This window comes from Protopterus annectens, chromosome 2.part2, assembly GCF_019279795.1.
Source record: "Protopterus annectens isolate FY-2018-M chromosome 2.part2, PAN1.0, whole genome shotgun sequence".
NCBI lineage: Eukaryota > Metazoa > Chordata > Ceratodontiformes > Protopteridae > Protopterus > Protopterus annectens.
In genome coordinates this window covers 1,093,207,272-1,093,232,035 of record NC_056730.1, presented here as the reverse complement: position 1 = coordinate 1,093,232,035, position 24,764 = coordinate 1,093,207,272, and the positions used below count along the sequence as shown (strand labels likewise).

At 37.1% G+C, this 24,764-nt stretch overlaps 1 protein-coding gene across 3 annotated transcripts in view; it reads left to right on the top strand.

The window, feature by feature from the left end:
• SEMA4D (semaphorin 4D) overlaps window positions 1-20,314 on the top strand; it is a 1,587,330-nt gene extending 1,567,016 nt beyond the window's left edge. For all 3 annotated transcript variants that reach the window (XM_044064318.1, XM_044064319.1, XM_044064317.1), the window contains one exon: window positions 19,300-20,314. In XM_044064318.1, the coding sequence (XP_043920253.1) occupies window positions 19,300-19,329 (30 nt within the window). In that variant the 3' untranslated portion in view covers window positions 19,330-20,314. The remainder of the gene's footprint in view (window positions 1-19,299) is intronic.
• The last annotated feature ends 4,450 nt before the right edge of the window (window positions 20,315-24,764 follow it).

The following is a 24,764-nucleotide window of genomic DNA, read 5'->3' as shown; positions in this document are numbered from 1 at the left end:
AAACAAAAGAAGTTTGAAGTATGGTAAAGAAAACAGGAACAGCCACTGCACCACTTGCATGTATACTAACCAAAGGCATGCCACTATGATGTAGCACTAACAATAAATCCACACGGTCTGTAAAAAATAAAAATATTTTACTATCATACAGCCAACTCATATGTCTTAAATAATTTGGCTAACCCTCATTGTTGACTGTTTGGTACTTTTGAAAAACAAAAAAAAACACTTTTTTATGCCAAACAGGATCACAAGACTTCCTTTAAGTTAGTTAAGCATTTATGCTCCTTACCATAAAGGAAGTTAGACACATCCTTCAAAAACTTCAGATAGTAAAATCAAGTGACACTATCATCCAACAGAAACTTTAAGAATAATGTACTGAGAACAATGTGTTGTTAAAATACATTTTAAAATGAATGTAGTAAATTAAATAAATAAATAAATAACCCGAAATTATAAAATGAAAGTTAACCATCAAAGGAATTACAGTTCTGAAGCTTTAAGCTGTAGAATACTTCTTATGGAGCTGCCAGTACAACTCTTTGAAATCAAGCCTTTCTTCCCAACTATCTCCTGTTTCATTAAAGGGAACCTGTTTCAGAAAAAAAGTACAAATGTGTTAAAATTAGAGCTCATTTTAGAAGGTTTACTTAGAGCACTAGTCTCATCACCCCTTTTAATTGCATATATACATGTTCATAAATCCTGGAATGCAAAGGTCATTCGGTTTTCCCAACATACAGGAAAGAACATGGTAAACATCTAGCTAAGTATACTACCCCCCTCTGTTCCATAGCTGTATTTCTCACTACAAGAAATAACTTTGATATATGTACTTACAGTAGTATTAATAGTGTCCAAAATGTACTTGCACTGGGAGCATGACCCACATTTAAACATAGCTTTAATGTGTGAACACACCAGATCAAAATATTTTGAACTTCTTTTCATAAGTTCTTTCAGTTTTCTGATTCCTTTTTAAACACTTTTATTGAATTACACTTGTGACATAGGCAAACTTACGTTTATAGAAAAGTACTCAAACCATATTAACAAGTTCACATTTACAAACATTATAGGGTATATAACAATATATGTGATGTATAATTTAAGCAACATTACATGTTGTTGTTGTATCTTTCGGCTTTTCCCGGTTAGGGGTCGCCACAGCGGAACTCCGGTCCGCTAATGATTGGCAATAGATTTTTACATACCGAGTTGCCAGCCCTGACGCATAACCTTCGACGAAGGCATGCCCATTCACGCATGTCTCCACACAGAAGACGCTTTAGCTGAGAATCGAACAGGACATCTTACTGTGAGGCGACAACGCTACCGCAGCACCATCACCGCAGTCTAGGAATTCCTGCCTTGTTTTAAACCTCATTCCTCCCCCAAAACATTTTTCTGCATGTATTGTTCCCACCATTTCCATTTTTTTTTATGTAATGTACTCCTGCCTTTTTTCAAAGATCCCACTTCCTTCTTTTATCTCTGTTACAATATTCACTACTTCAAGTATGGTTGCCTGACTGTGTCTTAGCAATTCAAATTCTGTATCCCAGCTTAAAAAATCATTTCCTTAGTTATGCTCATTTGCTCACCCAGTATTCCTGACAGAGTACTTTGTATGGAATTTTTAAAATCTGCCAACTCATTACACTCCCAAAACATATGTTCCCATTCACCTCTTTCTTCTCTATCACACCTCCAACATTTGCCATCTACCAGAGAAAAAAATCTTTGGAGTCTGCTTGAGGCATAAAAGTATCTATGCAAACACTTCCAAGCAAAAATCCTGAATCTTCTAGAGTTTGTTGCATATTTGGAAGCCATACATATGTCTTCCCATTGTTTCTTTGTGAATTGCATATCTAATCTCTCTTAATCTTTTCTGACCTCTATTGATTGATTAATTATCATGCAATATTCTATATCCCCTACCAACTATTACATTTTTAACAGCAGCTTCTGCTCTAGATTCAGTTAAAAACTCAACCAGTGCAAGTCTTTCATTTAGGATTCTCCTATCCCTATCCCTGTCTATACTCTGATATCAATCCCTGATAGAGAAGGCAATCACTAGCCTGTAATCCAAAAGTTTTCTTGGCCTCTTCCCATACTTTTACCTTTCCTTCTCTAATTATTTGTTCCAATACTTTGGCTCTTTTGCCAGCTTCCTCCAGTAAACTCTAGCCCCCTCATGTCTATTCTCTGTACCACTAATTGCAGTCATACCTATCAGCAGAATCTCCTTTCACTATTCCTGTGTTGGCTTAGTTCTTAGTATACTTTCTGCTACTTTATGAATATAATATTCTGTACGACCACTGTCATTCTCCTTAAGGATCTGTGTCAAAAATCCCATTCTTTCCTTATTTATTGAATTATACCTCTGCTTCATCGTAATCCTCCCTTTCCACTTTGAACTGTAGCTTTCTCCTTGTGTTATGAATAAGAGCCTTAACTGTGTAGCTCTGAAACACCCATTCAAATGAGGTAATCCTAAACCTCCTTGTTCTGTACGGAGGAGCAACTTGTCCCACTTGACTCTTGCCCTCTTTTCCTGTCAAATAAAATCCTTCGGCTCTTTATTGCCCAGAACTTCTCCTCTGGTTGATAAAAATATGCCTGACTTGTGTACAAACCATAGGCAAGAGTTGCCAATTTCTCAGTTTTGCATTTCTGTTGTTTAGTTTCTTCCCACATATCCTTAGCTACCATAACTGAATCTTTTTTAGTTCATACCTCTAAATACTTCCTTTTGTCATGGCCCCATAATTATGGTATTGCTGGACCAATTCATGTTTGGATATATAGTTTATAGTTATAGCCTTTGTTTTATCTTCATTAATTTTATACCCCGAGAAAAACTTGGAACTGTCTCAGAATATTCCACAACACTGAAGTGTCCTTTTCTGGTTCCATCACGTACAAAATAATATAGTCTGCAAACAATGCCAACTTTTCTTGAATGACATACCAATTATATCCTTGTATTTCTGAGTCCCTTATTTTCTTTTCCAGTCGTTCTAAATATAATGCAAATAACAAGTGGAAAGTGGACACCCCTGCCTGGCCCTCTGTTCAAACACAACTTATCAGAGAGGAACCCTCCCACTTTGATTTTTGCCTCTAATCCCTTATATATTCTTCTGATTACCCTTATTATTGTCTCAGGAAATGCAAATGCTTCCATTGTCCTACTCAAAAAATCCCAGCTTACACTGTCCAATGCCTTCTCTGCAATAAGACCTACTGGTAACAGCAGCATTTTCTTACATTCTGCTTCCCTTTATCATTTTATTTATTTCTTTATTTTACAGTTGTTAACCGGGAAAATCCAACTTGGAACAAAGCCAATTTTCAGCGGAGGCCTGGGTAGAAATGCTCCAGACGCATCTCTTTATAACGTGGGAGGAAACCGGAGCACCCAGTGGGAACCCACACAAACGCATGGAGGACATGCAGACTACACACACAAGGCACCCCAGCCAAGAATCAAACCAGAGAACCTCTTGCTGTGAGGCAACAACGCTACTGCTGCTGCACCACTGTGCCATCCATGGCTCATCATGGTTCTATTAATGCTGTCAAATGCTTGCCTCCCCTCTACAAAAGGATATTGGTCCATATCTATCAATGTCAGCATCACCTTTGCTATTTTTTTAAACATTATTGACAAACACTTCATAATCATGGTTTACAAATGAGATAGGCCTATATGAAGCTGTATCAGACTGGTCTTTACACTCTTTATGTATTATAGTCTCCACAACTTTTTCCAGGATGTTAGTGCCTCCCCTCCGTTTAAAATATTGTTAAATAAAATTTCTGAAATATCTCTAATACCCCCAGGATCTCTGATTATTTTTCTTGTTATAGGCTTCCTAAGTTTGGCAACAACCCTTTCTACTTCCTGTTGCCTTTGCTGTTGTGCCAAAAGTGTTTGTGCTGCGGAGTTATTATAAAAAAAAAAAAAAAAAATTGCTTAACAGCAATCTTTCTTAATGTACGCATGTTATCGAGGTATTCCCTCATTTTGTCTTTAGCACTCCTCAGTTTGCACCTCTTCTTGTTCTGTGAGATACCCCTTATTTTGTAATACTTTAACCTTTGTCAGTCCCTCTAAATAGTTATTATTACTTTGTAACCAGATCTCTTTTTCTTTTATTTCTACCCTATTTTTATATTCCACATTTATTTTATCTCACTCACTAGATTTAACTTCTGGAGTACTTTCTATCTTCCCTAACAGCTTCTGGATAAGTTCCACTACCCATTCCTTAAATTCCTCTCTTTTTAACAGAGGTACTTTTTATCTTACATTATAGCTCCTGGGTAATTTCCACTACCCATTCCTTAAATTCTTCTCTTTTTAACATAGAGGTGGGGAACTACCAGTGTCCTATCTTAACTTCATTACCCTGAATTGTTATCTTCGTAATTATTGGCACATGATCTGAAATAGCTATTGGATGCATATCATAGTTTTTAATTAAATGAATAAGTTCCTGACAAATATAATTTCTACCAGGTCTAGCCCAGTTATTGTAACTTGGGGAATAATATATACATTCACTCCGAGTTCTTGCTACTGAATTCATGTCTTTCATACCAGATATTTTCTCAAATTTCTTCAGACATCTACCCTTTTTTGTCATATTTTCTCTTCTAGGGCCCCCCCATACACATCCTCATTTTTACAAATCAAATTCTAATCCCCACCTATATGTAATATTCCCTGCTGAAAGATTATTTCTCCCAAATGTCTTTAAGCTCCAAAATAGCAGTTTTAGGTGGAATATAAATACATACCAGAGCAATCCTCATCCTTTGCCAGTAGCCCCTACTACTACAACTCTGACATTATTATCTTTTTGTACCTATTCTATCAATGCTGGAGCTCCTTTGGCAATTAATATAAATACATCTCTTTTCTTTTTGTCTATATTTGTGAGACCATTGACATCCTAAGATAATATGAAAAGCATACTTCTCAGCTGTCCAGATTTTTGCCTCCTACTTTTGGTCTGTTCCTCATAAAATTTATGGTTTATGGCAAAACACTGAGGATTGAAGCCACTCAATAATGACAAACAATTGAGTTTCGGACTTCTTGTTATTCAGAAAATACATGCTAATACAAATCCTGTTATTCTAGCAACCTTTTACATTTATAAAAGCAATATTTAAAATCTGTCCCTATTTTGCTGTCTTTGTCCCTCCATTATTTTAACTTTTGTCCAGATTGTTTACTTTAAGAGGCTGAGAGGTATGATGTAAAGCAATGCCATTATGCAAAGAAGTCATTATTCCCACCTAGTATATATGGCAGCATTTTTAAATGTCTAATTCCAGCTTTTGTGATACATGCACCCAATAATGTTTAGAAAGTTAATCCTTTATATAGTTTTTTTCCTATCAACATTGGAACCTATGTCAAATTTTGCAAGACTTTTGTTGTAATAAAAACCCTCAAACAAGAAACCAAACACCCCATAACATATTAACTTATTAAAAACACATATAACTATGTGCATCTTCAAATAATGAAGTTTAACCCTCCTAATAGGAACATTTGTGCCAAATAGACAGCTGCTAATGCATGCCCTAGTTAGCCTGAAATTGAGGTTAGCCATGCTAAGATGCATGTTATTGCTTGTGCATCTACTTACACTAATTGGTGTCTGCTCTTATTTAATCTTTATTCTCCCTACCCCAGATGTGAAAACTATCATTAACTTTTAGACATGAAGAAACCTTTTATTGCCCTATCATCAGACTGCCTTCATAGAAAAGTAAGATAATAAAGATAAATGTAGTCTGAAAGACAAGCTGAAACATTTGTTGCTAAAGGAAAAAATTAATTGCATTTAATGTTTTCATATTTACTTCTTTCCACCTAAAGTTTGTTATTAGACCAAGCCAAGGGTCTCAATTCTATGCAAAAGCAAGTGAAAACATATCATCTCACACATACTATGATCTGTGCATCCCCATGTCCACCTCAACAAATTAAGATTACAGGCTATTAACTCAAACATGATTTTGTCCAGCACTTCTTCTGTTTTTGCATTGCAATGCCAATGTTTATCAACACCAAAAAAGAAGGAGAAGAGGAAGGGGAAAAGGCATCTGTTTACTTTAATAATGTTATCACATACAAGAACAACTAGAAATACTTTACTATGAAATATGCAATTTATATTGTGAAAAGTTTCATATAAATACTGTTAAGACAAACAATTGTTTTACTTACATTACTTTTTTCCTCCTTCCTCCCCTCTCCGCAGAGTCCTAAACATTAATGACATGAAGTGAGGCAAATGCCTTTCAGTTCCAGACAAGTTTAACAAAGTCAGCAAAAGTCTACTCTTTCCACTTATTTTTACAAAGCCATATTTCACAATTGTGATTGATGCTCTGCAGTCCAAATGTATTCACTAATTTCAGTGTTGCTGGTCTTCCTTTTCATCTCCATCTCCCATATCCAGATTCTGGTTCAACTCCACAGTGCTCATGATTCTTCTGGTTAAATCCTGTGCTTTTCTCTGTCTCTTAAGCATTTTGCTTTGGAACAGTGAAAAGGTTTCACTAACAAAGTCTGTCCATGGGCTTTATTACCAGAAGAATGAGAAGCAGAGTCCCCTTCTCTTGATGGCTCAATTTTTGATGGGCAAAACTTTGCATTTCCTCCTTAGCCTGTTCTACATCAAAGCATGACTTTGATACCCTAGAAAAAAAAATATTCTGAAGACAGCTGGATACAGCAGGTTGAATCTCACACCTGCCTCTCAACATTTCCTGATTACTGGAATAAAATTGTTTCTCTTCTGACTGGTGTATGGTGAATAATCATTTTCCAGAAATACTCCACTGTCTCCAACTTTTAATACTTTGCCCTTTTGCCACAATTTTGTTAGAGCCAACTCTTACTGCTGGTAGGTTTGCATCTTTACTAATAAATGTCTTGGCTGCTTCCACATGGTGATATTTGCAGCATACACATAGTGTGCTCTTCCAATTAAAAGTTCCTGCTGAGGAATACCAGTACAGTTGCTTATTTGTGCCTTCATAAAAGTAATACAGTCTGTTCAAATTCTGTTTCATTTTGTAAACAAAAATGGGGCCAGCTCCTAATTTATCAATGTAACTGGTTGATGAAAGTACTGCTGACTAGTTTATCTCAGAAATGTTCTAAACTTCCCCAATTATTTAATTAAAAGTTGTAACCATGGCCTTGGAGAAATCAGAACCCCCTTGTATATTATTTCTGCAGGAATTTAACAAATTTGGATTATTTAAAATAGATATAAACTTTGTGTGTCTCCCCTGTAATATGTAATCAATAGTGGCAGTGAAAAAAGTGGGGGGGGGGGTAATTTATTTTCACAAATAAATCCCTAAGTTTAATAAGATCTTTTTCAAATTTGGAATAATCAGAAACAAGCCTTGAGAGCCTTGCTATCAAATTTTCTTTTGCCGTAATAGGGTGGCTGCTCACAAAATGTAAAGAGCTATTAGAATCTTTTTTTTCCCTAAAAATATTAGATTCTCACTTCATATTACAAAGATCCTTAGTTATGAGAACATCCAAATAGCTAATTTCTGCAAAACTTTTCTCACAAGTTAAAGTAAAAAAAAAACGAAATGTTGTTCATGTATTGAAAAAAATTCATTGTATGTTTCCATAGAACAAGACCATAAATCAAAAATATAGCATTTTTAGGAAAATGAGCCAGTTGGCCATCTTGTGAATGACACAGAGGTTTATTCCCAGTTTATTTAGCTTTTCTACTATGCCTGAGTGTGGAATTGTTTCAAAAGCTTTAGCCAGGTCGAGGTATACAGTGTTATGCCTTCATCCATTGCTTTGCTGACCTTTTCAAAAAAAACATCAGACTGAGTAAGCATGATCTGCCCTTGACAACTCCAAACTGAGACAGGTCCAGTATTTGTAGGTTCCTTATGTCCTCATTGATTGATTCCATAAGTCTTTCCATGGTTTTGCATATGAGGCTGGTCAGACATATGCGTCTGTAATTGCCTTGGTCTGTGGAAGGTCCTCCCTTAAGCGGGGGAATGACTGAAGCTCTTCTCCATTTACTTGGTACCAAACCTGTAGGGAGGATGAATTGAACAGTGTTGTTAGGGGTGTGGCTAAATCATGCTTCATGCTATTTAATATGCTTCCAGGGATATTGTCAGGATCCAACAATGCAGTATTTTTAGCTTTTGATAGCACTTTTAGGACTTGGTCACATGCAATAGCTGGTGGTGAACCAGTTTCAAGTATATTTTGAGAGACAAATGAAGGGGGGAGAGGGGTAAAGTTAGAAGTAAATTTATAGGCCAGTATTTTCAGCCTTAGTGTAGGTAACATTGTTCACAATCAACTCAGTGCATTGATATGTTGTGCTTTTGAAAATATGTACATAACTAAAAAAGGCCTTATGATTGTGTTTGGCATGGATATCTGTTTTAGCCTCAAACTTGGCTTTGGTCGATTTTATTAAGTTCCAGAAATATTTGTTTATTTCAGTGACAAGGGCTCTAACATTGCAGGAGCTACTCTTCTTACCTTAGGTCAAAATTGTTTTCCTTTTATTGTAAAGCTTGTTGATATTATGGCTCCACCATGTGAGTTTGTTTCTGGAGTTTGCCCTGCTCTTGTTCCTGTGTGGCACGGCTGCATCTATGCAGTTGTATTCATTCTGGTATAATGTGGTAGAATGCATTTCCAAGAAGTTAGTGGAGTTAACTGGGTTTGGTGGGGATTTGAAGTTTGACAGTGTATTACTTAGGAGTAGGTGGTTTGCCTTAAATACATTTTTAAAGGAACCCTGGGTGGGTGGGATCGCAGGGTTCAATTTTATTTTGAAGGAGATTGCTTTAAGTGATGAAGATATGCAAGGGACAATGCAATATGCTCCCATATTGGTAAGGACACGATCCAATATGTTATTCCCCTAATGGATATTCTGACTAATTATTCCAGTATGTTTGTATTAACAAAGTCACAGAATGTCTGTGCTTGTGCACTAATGGTAGCATAGTTTTTCCCATTCTATATGTAGTTGGATAGTTTAGATCACCTAGGAAAATGGTATTGGGTTTAATACAAAGTGATTCTAGTTTCTGTAGATAGGCATTGTGGCTTTCTTGTGTCATAGAGGGAGTTCTGTAGCTAGCTGATAGATGGTACAGGACCTTTCTGATGGTTAATTGGATATGAATAAGCTCTAGTGCATCACATCATTCTGCTTTACCAGCCTTGATGTGAGTTCCTTCTGGACAATGAATGAGACACCTCCACCTTTTTTCCTCTTGTGCACAGTAGCTGGTCTAAATGTGTGGAAGGCATTTTAGCCCTGCACAGGTGGAGTGCTGTCCACTATTTTAAACCATTTCTCAATCATTACATAGATGTCAATACCGTCCAGGGTGAGAAGGGCTTATAGGGAATGGAGTTTCTTGTTTAGGCTCCTTGCAGTGATCAGCAACACCTTCATATTTTCCTTTGCTTGTTTTGTTACATTAGTAGATTTATCAGGTTGGTATTCCCTATAAAAGGCACTATGGGGGTAGGCCATTTCTTTGCTAATAACTGAAACCCTTCAGGGGACAGATACAGACCATCTTCAGCAAAGCAGCATGGTACTGTCAATCATATTCTCCCAGGCTGACAAATATTGGGCCCCCTGCGAATGACAACAGAAACTATGCCAGTTATTGAAGTCAATTATATTTTGTTCATATGGTGGCATAATCTTTGGAGATTGTAAAATACTGCTCAGTGCCAGACACATACCTGCCTTAGACACATAATCTGAGAGCTTTGTCATGTCTCTCTTCATATTGTCCAAGGAGGTACACCTCAAGTCATCAACACCGGCATGAACTATGACAGAGTCATACTGGTACTTGTTGTTCAATGACTTGAGTGATTGTGTGATATGACAGATCCTGGCACCAAACAAGCAACTAACCATCACTCTTTCCTTCCTCAAACTGGTAAGAATTACATTTGTATGCATTACAGTGAAGTCACCTAAAGCAAGAATGTTTCGTTGGGTCGATGCCTGCCTTACAGGCTAAGCATCTGTGATTTTGGGACTCTTTGTGCTATGGGAGGAGGTAGACTTAATTTGCTGAGTGCACTTTGTGCCAATGTTGAGTGATAAATTAAATGGTGAATTCTATACAGCTTAAACCAGCGTTGAACCTGGTTAATTTTAAGGTTGAAGACATTTGAAATGATCTTATAATATGAAAAGTCAATGGTTTGTATGCAATCCCACTTTATTGATATTCCAAGAAATCTCAAGTTATAAGTTTTGGAATGTGCTTCTAATATTACAGTTTTAGTTTCTAATGGCATTACTTCTTTTTCTACACTTTTCACTTTTTCAGGTCTAATTTATCTGAAGAGGCAAAACACTTGATTAGCCATTTGTTGAAACTGTGCTGCTAAATCTTGATTCACTTTTTTCAGTTGTTCTATTTCTGTTGATAAAGCATGGCAAACATTTGATATTGTGCTGGCTTTGATCTGTTAAGCAGAGAACTATGATAAGCAGGGATTTGTTTATCAGTGGAAAATGCACGAATGTCTGAAACCATCAAATGTATACTTTGCATTATGCGGTCTTTCCCTGTGTGCTGTAGAGTTCTGCATTGTCAGACTAATGGGCAGATAATGTGCAAATGCTGAGAGAGGCAGTAAAGGTTCATTGCTATTAAGAATTCCAGGCTTACCGTTATCATGGTTATACCATTTCTCTCCTCTGGGTAGTAGATCACTGCGAGAATGTTGTTTTATCTCAGTCACGTCAGTCAAATCCTTGATCACTGCACCACACACATATTAAATGGCAGTAACAGCAAGCACTGCTATTATTGTTGTGATATGAAGATGCAGTGGTTTGGTTTGTTTTGTTTTGCAAGGAATAGGAGTGAGAAACTGTGGTTTCATTTTCCTGTTGCCTTTCTTGAACTTTGGGAGCAGTTTAATTATAATATTTTCCACAGCAGAATTCTGCAGACAGATAATAGGAATATTTTTTCACTATCATGCATTTTAATCTTTCTTCATGGCTGTGTGGTAGTGGAATGAGTATGTATAAGGGGGGAGTGATATCCCTACATGGGGGAGAAGGGGACTTGTTGTATGCATTTTTTATTATTTTATTTTTTGATATATGTGCTGGTGCACACTTAGCCCTTATTTTGTTCTGATGTAGGAGGATGCAATGTCCCTGCTTCTTATAGGTTCATAGGTTGGTACTAGGCTATCAGCCCTAGGGCCTATACAAGCCTAGCCATAACAATTCCCTGGATATTTCTTCCCACAATATTTACTCCCCTGGACCCCTGTCTAGCAGGACGACTGATGTGATGACAGGACACAGATCCATTTTCAGTGGAGGCCCAGGGAGAAAAGCTCCAAGAACACTACATACAGGAAAATTTTACATACATAAATAGCTCTAGACATGAACCTGTGTTACTGTTGCTGAAGTCAGAGCTTTATTCCTGTACACCATGGAAAGCACTGGTATAAACATAGCTTGTTGCATCCCATCTGTGCTTGAAGCTGTAGTTTGTTTCATAGCTTAGTATTTTAGGACACTTTCTTTGCTAAAGGGGGATTTTTGCATTGGTGGACTGCTAATTACCATCACAATGACACTTCTTCAGGAGACCAATGTCTGCACTTGCAGACATGGTATAATTACCTGTTCTAAAGACTTATTAAACCTTGCCTGTGATATAAATAGGACCTGCTGAAGAGACAAATATGTATCCCAGAGAATATACCTTCATGGAAACAGGCTCCCCATCCACATGAGGCAGAGTTCCTCCCTAACCCAATTCAAGTGTAACTTGGATAACTTTATGGGGAACAGGAAAATTCATTCCTGGTTTGGCAGCTAATATATGGTTTGTTTCATCTCCCAAGCCCGTGCTTACACTTATCAAGGGTACCAGAACTTCTCAGAGATGTGGGATGCATGGCTAGGGTTAAAAAGACCCTAGTGATTATTAGCCTAATACTTACCTATGAACCTATAACTATACCTTCTAAAACACCTGCCACTAGATGAAGCTGTCAAATACTTTAATACTAAATTCCTTAGCATCCTCCAATCCCATGCCCCTGCTCGCACTATTCGAACTAAAACAGGAATTGCCCCATGGCTCACTGAGGATACCAAATTAAAAATTAAAACCAGAAATAAAGCCTGGACCATCTGGAAAACAACAAACGCCCCTTCAGACAAGCTCAGATATCGTCATCTTAGAAATGACACAAAAAAAATCTATACTGCTAGACAAAAAAAAACTACTACCATAATCTTCAAAAAAAACCCACCAAAATAAACCCCAAAAGTTCTGGGCAGGTATAAATAGACTTCTCCATCCAGGGAAAATAACCACTCCAACCCCCTCCGCAGCAACAGAAAAATTCCCAGACGAGATTGCTAACACTTTTAATAACTTTTTCACTGAAACTATCCAGTCCCTTGCTAGTCAACTATTACCCACGGGCTCTAACAGCCTCATTAATACGTCTACTACTCAACTCCCTTTAAGCTTCCAGCCAGTTCCAACCTCACTCATTAGGTCCCTTATTAACAAGCTAAAGCCAGCCACCCTATCTGCAGACCTCCTCCCTGCAGAATACCTACAAAATGTTGCAGATGTCATAGCATACCCTGTCTCCATCTTAATTAACAGAACCATTACTGAAAAAACTGTTCCTGCCATCTGGAAAACATCCCATGTTATTCCACTTCACAAAGGTGGTAGTTCCACAGAAATGTCAAATTATAGACCTATAACCAGCCTATCGCCCCTGGCTAAAATTATGGAAAAGTGCATTTATAAACAACTTTTGCACTTCCTCATTCAGAACAATCTCTTGGCTGACACACAACATGACTTTAGACCACATCACAGCACCACCTCTGCCCTCCTTTCCTTTACCAATACCATCAACCTTAACAGAAATAACAACACACTATCCTCTGCCCTTTTTCTTAACCTCTCCAAAGCCTTTGATATGGTTAACCACCAGCTACATCTCCAAACTCTGTCCACTTTATCCCTGGATAGCAATGCTATTCAATGGTTCCAGTCCTACCTGAATGGCAGGATAAACTATCCACTCTACTACCTCTCTCTCTCTTGAGTCCCACAAGGCTCTATTCTTGGACCCCTTTTATTCTCTATCTTTATCAATAACCTTCATTCTGCCATCCCAGATGCAACTTGTATTCAATATTCTGACGATTCTGCTCTGATCTGCTCTGCCTCCTCACCAGCAGATCTTCTGTCCTTAATCCAATAAACATTCAACATAGTAGAAAACTGGCTCTATAATAACTGTCTGATTTTGAACCCTAATAAAACCAAGCTATTGCTCTTCTCCCCTACCCGTATGTCCACTCCATTCACCTTTACAATAACTTCCAACAATCGTACCATTATTTCATCAGATACCCATACAAAACTCTTAGGGGTAATAGTTAATTTAATAATAACCTCAAATTTGATATGCATGCCAATCAAACTATGAAAACAATTAACAAAAAACCTGGTTCTCTATATAGAAATAAACCTTTCCTTACCCCATTAGCTAGGTCTGAAATTGCCCACACACACCTACTCTCTACCCCCCTGTACGCCTCACCTATCCTAATTAATGTGAATAAATCAGTACTTGGTAAACTCTCAAACTGTTATAACCATATCACCAGATTTGCCACAGGATCTAAATATCGGACACATTATTGCCAAAACCTCAAACTTCTAGGGTGGCTAGAACGTCCCAGTTTACTTCATTATAATCAACTTATAGTAACGCATAATGTCCTCAACCACCCTGAAAACACCTCTGGTCTAAAAAACTCATTAACACCTATTGTAACCCCAGGCCACTTCGCTCTTCAAACAGACTGCTTCTTCAAACACACAAACCTAATAACTCAGCTGGTGACTCCCTATTTTCTAACTTTGTGGGCAAAGTCTGGAACTCACTTCCAGCTGACCTCACACAAATAACCTCACACTCTCTATTCAAAAAAAGCCTCAAACAGCATCTCATGGCACACTGGCTATGTCCATGTACCAATCCTGACTAACTCTCTTAACTACTCCGTCAAGAACTTATCTCCCCTCTCTCTAAGAAATATATGTAACACGTCACTTTTCACCTAGCCATGTTTTCTATTTCTACCGTCCCACCCATCCTCGTCACTCATATATTTCTTATCTTTTTTACCCTACTTATACACAACCATACAGCTATTACTAGGTCAAAGTTAATCAGGGGATATCCTACACTAATTCTCACTTTTCCATACCTTTCCGTTTTACTAGGCTATGACTTTTCCTAATGCCCTATAACCTTGTTAGTCTTTTAATCCCTATTAGAATTGTTATTATTTATTTATTTATTTATTTTATTTTATTTTACATTTGTTGACCGGGCTAGTCTAACTGGATACATGTCCATTTTCAGTAGAGGCCCGGGGAGAAAAGCTCCGAGCAGCAACAATGACAAGGAAATACAAAAAAGTATAATTAAAATAAAATAAAATTTGTTACAAAATTAACATTAAAAGGTAGAGTTATACAGAGTTATTTAGCAAATTTAGGCTAGAATAAAATACTATGAGTAAAAACAAAAATTAAAACAGAAGATAGATAAAGTAAAAAAATTTTTTTTTTTTTTGAGAAAGAGCAGGAGGCGGCAAACCTAGTAGAAAACTGGCTCTATTTTCTGTTACATATGTATTATATACGAATTTATGACTACCCTGTTTATTATCTGTATGATTGGAGCTTTTACTACAATATTTTGTATGTTATCTAGTTAGAATTCTATACCAAGATATACTGTACAATGTTATTCATATGGGAGATGGAGCTTTTCCCTCCGGGCCTCCGCTGAAAATGGACATGTATCCAGTCGGAATTTCCCGGTCAACAAATATAAAATAAAATAATAAATAAATAATAAATAAATGATACAATGTAATGGCACTTCCTTTTTTCTCCAAGTCTTTTGGGTTTCTAATACCGTGACAGGAATGGAGGAATGGACCCCATTCCTAAGTCAAAGTATGATTCAAGTTTATAAAATTAGCATTGTTTCAGTCTTTGGTGTTAGCCATAAGTGTTCTTTGCAGCACCTGCAGTGTGCCCAGTAATGACTCCTTCTGCAATTCATATGGAGTTACATGTATTGGTAACATATCTAAGTATGATTGTAAATTTTTTTTTATAAAACCCATTGCTCCTACTGCTATTGGAACTGTTTGGTATCCTTTTTGCACATTGTCCTCATTTCTGCCTGCAAATCCTTATATTTTATGACTTTGTGTCTCTCTGTATATAAGACACTGTAGTCAGTGGGTGTAGCAGTTTCAGTGATCAATGCAACTTTTGTCTTCTTTTCATGGACTACTGTATCTGGTTTTCTTGCATCTGTGTTTTGAACTGTTGGTAATGGGTGAGCCCATGTGATATAACCTTCATCATTTTCTATAATGCCTTGAGTCTCATGTTTCCAGTGTTTTTCAGCTACTTCAAATTTATAATGTTTGCACAATTCCCAATGCAACAGTCTTGCCACATTATTATGGCTTTCAGTATGCAGTCCTTCTGCCATTAGTATATCTCAACCAGCAAAAAGATGTGTGACTGTTTCCAGTTCTATTTTACAAAACCTACAATTGTCTGTTTCTCCCACATGTTCAACATGTAAAGCAATGTGTATGTATCCACTATCTTGGGTTGCCAGTATTAACCTTTTGTCTTTTGGTTTAAATTAACCTCTTCTTAACCATTCCTCTGTTTGATCCTGCTTAACATGAGGTTGTTCCAAGGGTTTTCTATACTTGCAACTGTATTTATGCATTTTCCACATTTCTTGCCTTCGCATCTGATCCTTCACCTTATATTCTTTTTTTTTATTTTGAGCACATTTAGTTGCTGCCTGATTTTTATCTGCTTCTGGTTTGATTTCCATTCCCGCTTAACACTGATGTACTTTTGCTAAACTAAGCACAGAAGTCATCTTAGATTACATTTGGGTCTTGTGAGCTCAGCAGATATGTATGCAGTCCCACATTTGCAGATCTATACATGTAATCAATTTTTGAGAAGGCCTATACCACCTTCAGAATGGGGAATATATAGTGTTGGCATACACTGATTTTTATAAATCATTTCATGAGCATGAAGCATCCTTCTTGGTTTCCTGTTCAACTAATCCAATACCTTTTGGGGCTAGTCAATCACTCCAAAACTGTAAGTTAGGGCAGGAAGAGCAAATTGGTTTATAGCCTGGACTTTGTTCCTAGATATCAACTCTGCTTTCAGTATTTAGTCTTCTAAAATTTTCCTTACTAAGTTTTATTCACATTTGTTCATGCTTTAGTGTTGATCCTTCATCAGTTCCCAAATATTTATAAACTCCCTCTTGCTTAAGTTCTTTTATATCGCATCCCTGTCCCAAACTGATGTTTTCTTGGTGCTACAGCTTTCCTGCTTTAAAGGTTGCTTTTTCACATTTATCAAGACCAAATAACATTCTTATATAATCTGAAAATGTTTTGACCACTTGCAGTTGTGCTTTCAGTTCTTCATCTGATGAACTATACAGTTTTAAATCAACAACAAAAAGAAGATGAGAAGTCTTTACACTTTGTTGTTTTCTGGGAGCCAGATTATAGCGGGTCTATATTATAATAGCGAAAATCCCTTTAAGCGAATGCGAAAACACCGACACATATTGCGTGATCCGTGATTATGTCGAACGTAATAAACCGTGAAATTCAAATAGTCGAAGTGTCATGGTTGGCCCGTCTGTGGTACAGCTCCGTAAGGTAAGTGTGCAATAGTTATGGACCTTAGGGTTAGGGTGCGGGTTAAGGTAAGTGCATAGATAGGTAATGTATGTAGGGTTTAGTGTAGGGTTAGAATTAGGGTTTTGTTAAATGTATGTGTGTGTGGATTATTTGTTTTGTTTTGGTATATCGCTGTAGGGTAAGTGTGCGATAGTTACAGACCTTAAGGTTAGGGTGCAGGTTAAGGTAAGTGCATAGATAGTAATTTATTTAAGGTTTAGTGTAGGGTTAGACGTAGGGTTTTTTGCTTTAGGGTTAGAAGTAGGGTTTTGGTTAGTGTATGTATGTGGTTTATTTATTTTGTTTGGGTAGGCAGTATGTAGTGGGAGGTGGAGTTGGCCGACTATGGGGATTCAACTTTTTGTATTTCGTGGTTTAGTACGTTCGGCATATTCGCGGTTTGCGCAATACGTTTCGGTGTTTTCATATTTGCTTAAAGGGATCTTCGCTATTATAATATAGACCCGATTGTAGCCATGACCTAATCTGTTAAGCAGACAGCTTAATAGGTTAAGGGAAAGACAAAAGAGCAGTAGTAACAGAGTCACCCTGGAATATCCCCCTTTGAATTTTTATCCCTGGAATAATAATTTGTCCTTTATCATGACTTAACTGCAAAGTGTTTCTCTACTTAATACTTCCATGATGGCATTTGATTTCTCCCCTTTCTTTCCCTTACTGCACTGTGTTTTTCTGGTAAGACTTTATCTGTTATTAATTTAGCTGGACAGTAATATATACTATTTACTTCTGTTATATTGTATGAATCTCTATGAACAGCTTGACTTACAGTGTTCATTTGTTTTATCAAACTTCTAACTTTTGGGGTTTTATTGACTTTCTGTAGTTTATTTCTTTCATTGATCTTAATATGTCTGTTCATCTCTATCAAATCAAGCAACCCTTCTCTTAGATCATTTTTTTATAAACTGAGGGCAGATTCTTTGTTGCCCATTTCCTGTGGGCATTCTATAGAAAGTTCCACAGCATCTTCCTGTGCCATATTCTCTTCAGTTTCATCCTGTGTCATCCGTTGCTCTTTCATATGGGAACTTATTGGCCTATCACTCCGCAACATTGACTGTGTCAGAGTTGCCACAGTTTCCTGTTCCTTCACTTGCTATGCAACTCCAACTGAACTTTTGTATTGGTTTCCTGTGGAAGTCTCCAAATTATCTTCATATGGCAACTGACCAGATGTTTCCAACTCCACTGGTTTCTCCTTAATTTGGGCATCCATTGCTCTGCCTGCTGTGATGTTATCAAAGTTATGTTTTTATGCTAAATCCTTCACTTCGCAGGTAATCAGTAACCTCACTTTCTAGTTCTTTATCTTCTCCATTACTAATCCTCTTCTCTGCTTTTCCTATTTGTTTTCTTATTTTTTTTTGTATTGTAAAAGTTTCCATATCCAGATGCCTTTGACAGTATTTCTCTTCAGATATCTTTGGTGCTGCTCTTTTTGTATTGATTAGTTTTGTTTTCTCGTTTGCATAAATATTGTACCATATTAAATCTCTTTCTATTTCCCATGTCCATATTTCTTCCTCAGATGTCTCCTGCTCCTCCTGTTCCTTCTTACTTGGAGGACTTGTTGTTCCATCATACTGTGATATAAATCTGTGTTAGACTTTCTGCACTAAATCCTTCACTTTGTAGGTATTCCATAACTTCTGCTTTTTTAACTTCTACTTTACTAAGCTTCTGTTCTACATTCCCTCTTTGTGATCATATTTTTTGTATTGTGAAATTTTCCATATCTGGATGCCTTTGCCTGTATTTCTGCTTTTTGTATTGATTCATTTAGCTTTCACTTTTCCATAAATATTGCACCATATCAGATCTCTATTTCTGTACTTCTTTTTATATCTTTCAAAAATCTCTGCATTTTGTTCTACACTCGTTTTTTTCCAGTCCTAGCACCAGTGCTCCACTGCTCCACTGCTCCTACCAGGGACACTTTTTTATACTGGGTCTTGTGCACTCAGCTATCTTTCTTATTTTTTAACCTACTTTTCCCCATGATATATGCTATATAAAATACAGTCTATATATATATATATCAGTGTCATCTTGGTTAGATTTTGTGAAAAACTGGGTCCACCTTGTGAAAGTACTCACCAAGAATTGAGGATGAATTCAATTCCAGCAATACTACTCTCCTTTCCTTGCTGATTTAGCATCTCTCCATTCAGACCTCTAATGGCACCTATAGGATGATGATGATGATTGTTGTTGTTATTATTATTATTATTATTATTATTATTATTATTATTATTATTATTAAGCAAATTCAGACATGGGATATGTCTTAGATATACAGGACTGACGTTCTTCTACAAATAACTTACAATTTTATTTTTTCTATTTTCAGGAAAATTGTGAGAAAAAGAACATTTTTTAAAGAAGAAGAATGATGCAATGATTAACATCCATCTAAGAATACCAATGATGCCTTTAAAGGAGCAGACCAAACTTAGCCTTTGTCTCATGAAAAATAGTTATTGAAGTCAAGCGATCTCACACTTACTTTACATCTTTAGAAGACATTCTCTGCATTTAAAAATCCTTAATTTATTAACTTGATGGCATCTTATTTTTTCTTAATGATTTCTAAAATACATTTTATATGCTGAAGACATTTTATCTCATGTGGTTTTGACTTCAGTGCATTTCCTTTAAATCAGCAGTAGTTAATAGCAATATAATTATGGACATAGCTCTGCAGCTGATAAAGTCAGGACAGACAAGTAATCAGTTTTCTAACCTATGCAATTTTAGTACTGTAGAGACAGTCAGTATGTGCCTTCACAGTAATAAATGTCAGCTGCAACACTCTTAGTGACATGGATTATTTCACAGCAATATTTTTTTATAAAGTGAAATCCAGAATTGTTGCTGCTCATTTATTTAATTTAGGAAAACTTGATACCATAAAGTCATTATTTTATTCCCTGTAAGATTGCCAGTCAACTTTTTAACATATGTGCAAACAACTAAATTAATAGTGCAATATTAAACTGAATTAAATTATACAACTGAACTAAAGTATACCTAATATTATGCAATGTAAATATTTACTCTGGTTATATGTTTCATAACTGTAAATTCATTATTTATGAAATGGTAATTTCATTATTTCATAATGGTAAACCTAATATTGTGAATTGTGCTATTTGACACACACAGAGCATATTTTTTAATTAAGTGCAACTGTTACTTATAGCAAGTCACTTAACTAAGTTTATACTGAAACTGCAAATGGAGTTTTATACTTAAAATGGTGTGAGCTTCTGCAAATTAATGCTGGTAGTCATATTACTGTCAGTTTACGTGCAAGCAAGAGTAAATTAAAAGAAGTGTATTCTAATAAAAAAGATAAGAAAGTATCTGAAATGGAAAAGAAATGGTTTTCTTATATAACTGTCTAATTTATTTATCAACACTTGGTCCTTTAGTCAACCTTAACAGGTTTTCCCACAATCCACACAGTTTACCTGTAAGCCTCAAGTCTTGTGGATAAAATATAGTGGGAATGTGTAAACTGGTGTGCTGGATGAAGCTGCTGGTTATTACTGCTACTCTGTATTAGTCTTGTTAAACGTATTTACTAATAGCTATTTTTCCAGATTACTGTTCCCAATTACTGTTTTTGGCTCTTTGCTGTCTATATATAAAAGCTTATATCTCAAAATATAGATCATCCACATGCAACTAACAATGGGCAAAACTGCAATTCAAATTGTAGCTTGCTACAGATCACCCACCATGTCCCAGGACCCCCATTCCGCATTTCTGGAAACACTGGGAAACATAAAGGTCCTACCAAACACCCTAATATTGGGTGATATCAATTACCCAAACATTAATTGGGAGAACTACTTAAGTACTAACTCCCTTGCCCAACATTTCCTAGAATTTATAAACTCAAATGCCCTGGATCAACTGGTCAACACTCCCACCAGAGGTGACAACATGTTGGACCTGGTCATCACCAACATGGGCGACCGGTATTCCAGACCGGAGGTCAACCCCTCACTGATTAGATCAGACCATAAACAAATCACTTTGGATATACACATTCAGTCCCCACCCCCGGACAAGGAAACCACTGTGAAAAACTTTTCAAAAGAAAACTTCACGTTACTTAAGACCAAGGTGGAAAGTTTCAAAGCCCCCATGCTAAAGGATAACGCTATCCAAGCTGGAAAATCCTTTACTAATGCATTCTACGGGCACCTACAAGAATGCATGGATTGTGCTATCCCAAGCAAAACCAAGACTCGCTCCTCCAAGAAAAGGAAACCAGTCTGGTGGACCCCTGCCATAAACAAACTATACAATAGAAGGAGGAAACTAGTACAGAAAAGAGTAAAATCTAAAGAAGGGAAGACATCCCTGATCAGTATCAGCAAGAAACTACGATCCCTCATAAAATCATCCAAGGCCAGCTTCGAAAGAAAAATTGCCAAGGACTCCAAAGATAACCACAAGACATTCTTTAGCTATGTCAAGAATCTAAGTGGCAATGCTCAGATCTGCTCAGAGTTAGTGCAGAATGGCACAAAATACACTGAACCAACCCGATATCACCAACATCCTGGCAGACAGGTTCAGTGCAAACTTCACCCCCCTCTCACCCCCAAAAGGGCCCATAACCATACCAGAAGAATGTACAGCCCCTGAAATCACAGACACTCAGGTTAAAACAGCCCTCTCCAGAGCCAAAAATACAGCATCAGTGGGACCGGACGGTGTCCCAGGCTGCATCCTACAAGAGCTCAAAGATGAACTAACCCCTCACCTAAACACACTGTTCAAACTCAGCCTCTCCACAGGCTACGTACCCATAGAGTGGCACACAGCAACAGATATTCCTCTCCATAAAGGTGGAGCCAGAACATACCCCGCCCTATAAGCCTGACTAGCTTGGTCTGCAAGGCTATGGAGTGCATCTTCATGGAACTCATTAACAGAGACATTAGGAACCTCCAAACACTGGAACTTACCCAGTTCAGCTTTGTTGAGAGCAGATCATGCCTCCTAAACCTGGTGGACTTTTTTGAGACAGTTACCAAAAATAGACGAGGGAAAGGTGGTACACACAGCCTACCTAGACCTCGCAAAGGCCTTCGACACAATTCCCATTCTGGTATTATAGACAAGCTCACCAGCCTGAACATAAACCCCTATGTCACAAGATGGGTTGCCAACCGGCTCATGGACAGAACCCACATGGTGAGAGTTGTGGGAGCTAGATCCGACTCTAAACCGGTTACAAGCAGCATTCCCCAGGGCTCAGTCCTATGACCCCTCCTGTTTGGCATATACTTCTCAGAGGTACAGGCAAGCACAGGAGGACTATGGCTGACCAAGTTTGCAGACGACTACAAACTAGGGGTTATAATTGACTCTCTGGCTGACACAGACATCCTCCAAAAGGGTCTCACTGAGACGGATACTTGTTGTCAAAATCATGGCCTAAAGCTAAATGCCAAAAAGTGCACAGTCATCCCCTTTGGAAAAAACAAAGTACCCACAAACTACCACATAGGTGGTAGTCCCCTAAATACGGAAGACATAATAAGGGATCTAGGGACCCAATTAGATAGTAATCTCTCCTTTGATAATCACATTGCCATAGTGGTTAGAAAATCCTTCTATGTGGCCCACCTAATCACAAAGGGGTTCGCATCCAGATCAAAAGAGGTCATTGTGCCCCTCTACTAATCACTCATCAGACCCATCGTAGAGTACAATGCCCCATTTGGGATGTAACTTACAAGACACCTGCAACAGCTGGAAAGACCACAGAAGTACCTCACCAAGAGGATCACTGGCCTCAAACAGATAACCTATGCAACTTGACTGAAGAAACTCCAGCTGTACTCGGTTGCATACTGTTTACTCAGAGGTGATCTCTGCCTGACATACAAGGTCATGTCCAACCCAGAATTGATGGACATGCTCCACCTAAAGAAAACCATATCCTCTTGAGCCACATGCTCTAGGGATCTAAACCTCACCACAACAATAAATAGGACATGCTGGTGGGATAGATTCCTGTCCCAGGGACTTCCCATGCTTTGGAACAAGATTCCAATCTACATTAGGCACAAGATTCCAATCTACATTAGGCAGAGCTCCTCGCTAACACTCTTCAAGAGAAACCTTGACGAGTGGATGGGAAACAGAAAGTTTACCCCGGGGATCACTTTAGTGGCTCTGCTGGACAGAGGCACAGGGAACTAATCTAAGGGGGCGGCGAAAGCCAATACATTCTGTCTAGGCTTATAAATGCCTTCGGGCAGATAGCCTAGTACCTACCTATGAAACTATGAACCTATAAAATGATATGACATTTGTCATGAAATTTTCAAGAAATATTACTGGGCACAATTGTCTATAAAAATATCATTAGAAGTGGGTGTTACCTCAAAGACAAAAGGGCAGGTGTACTTTAAATTTGAATAAAACATTTGGTGCTGCAGTAGCGTTGTCGCCTCACAGTAAGACGTTGTCCTGTTCGATTCTCAGCTAAAGCATCTTCTGTGTGGAGACATGCATGAATGGGTGTACCTTCGTTGAAGGTTGTGCGTCAGGGCTGGCAACTCGGTATGTAAAAATCTACTGCCAATCATTAGCAGACCGAAGTTCCGCTGTGGCGACCCCTAACCGGGAAAAGCCGAAAGATACAACAGCAATATAATTTTTATTCCAGCGCATATAAAAACATTTTTATACAGAAATACAATATTTTTAAGGCCAAACTCAGAGCAGTGTTAAATATTAATGTTTTGATAGCTTTTATACTTTTACTCTGAACAGAACTGAAACATAATTTTTCTTATTTTTTTAGCATTCTTTATTGAATTTGTAGTGGATCAAAAAAAAAAACTTGCAGTAAAGGTAATACTGGCTGTATATGTTATAAAACAAAGACTTCTACTTTATATGTTTGCAAATAATATTGGCTGTAAGTATTATAAAAGAAAGAATTCTGCATATCAACAGTATAATGACAGTTCTTATTAAAAACACACAACAAACAACCTAATAAATACAATGAAATATACATATTATTTTAATTCTGTCAACTCCATAAATAATTCTCAACTTTCAACAATTCTATTTCTATTACATAAATATATTTGCATTTTATTCTAAGACAGCGAGTATTAAATATTAATAATGTAATGTTTTGCAGTGTGTTCATTCCTTTTTATCAAATAATAAATCCAATTTAATCTAGTATTCATAATTAATAACTTTTTCTTTTGCTCTTAAAATGGTGCCTATTTCTTGTTTATATAGTGGCAATCTTAACCATTCCTAAAAACGAGGAGAATTCAATTTCTTCCATTTGTAACTAACTACTTTTCTGACAATTACCAGGAGAACCCCACAATTAGGGCAACTGCTTCTTGCTAACACATACTGGAGAGGACCATTAACTAGTATTAAATATCTAGTTATTAAAAAATATATCATAATGCTCATGACAGACTGAAAATCAGAACAAACTCTTTTCTGTAAAATACAGTTGTAAAATACATGTCCTTTGTACCTGTTTTAACTTTCTTTATATGCCTCCAAAAGAAATGTTATTTGCATTATTTATTTTCCTTCTCCTATGAGGGGTATAAAATGTTCTGTTTAAAAATGTCCACATAAAAAAATAAGTAAGCTGTATTCATCCTAGCTGATATTAATACTATAATTTGACCTATTTCAGAAAACCTAGGGTAACTTGTTTGATTAAAGAATTTCTGATACAAATTTGGAGCAATATTTTTTAGAATTTATACAGATCTGAAAAAAAATGATCTTAATAAACAA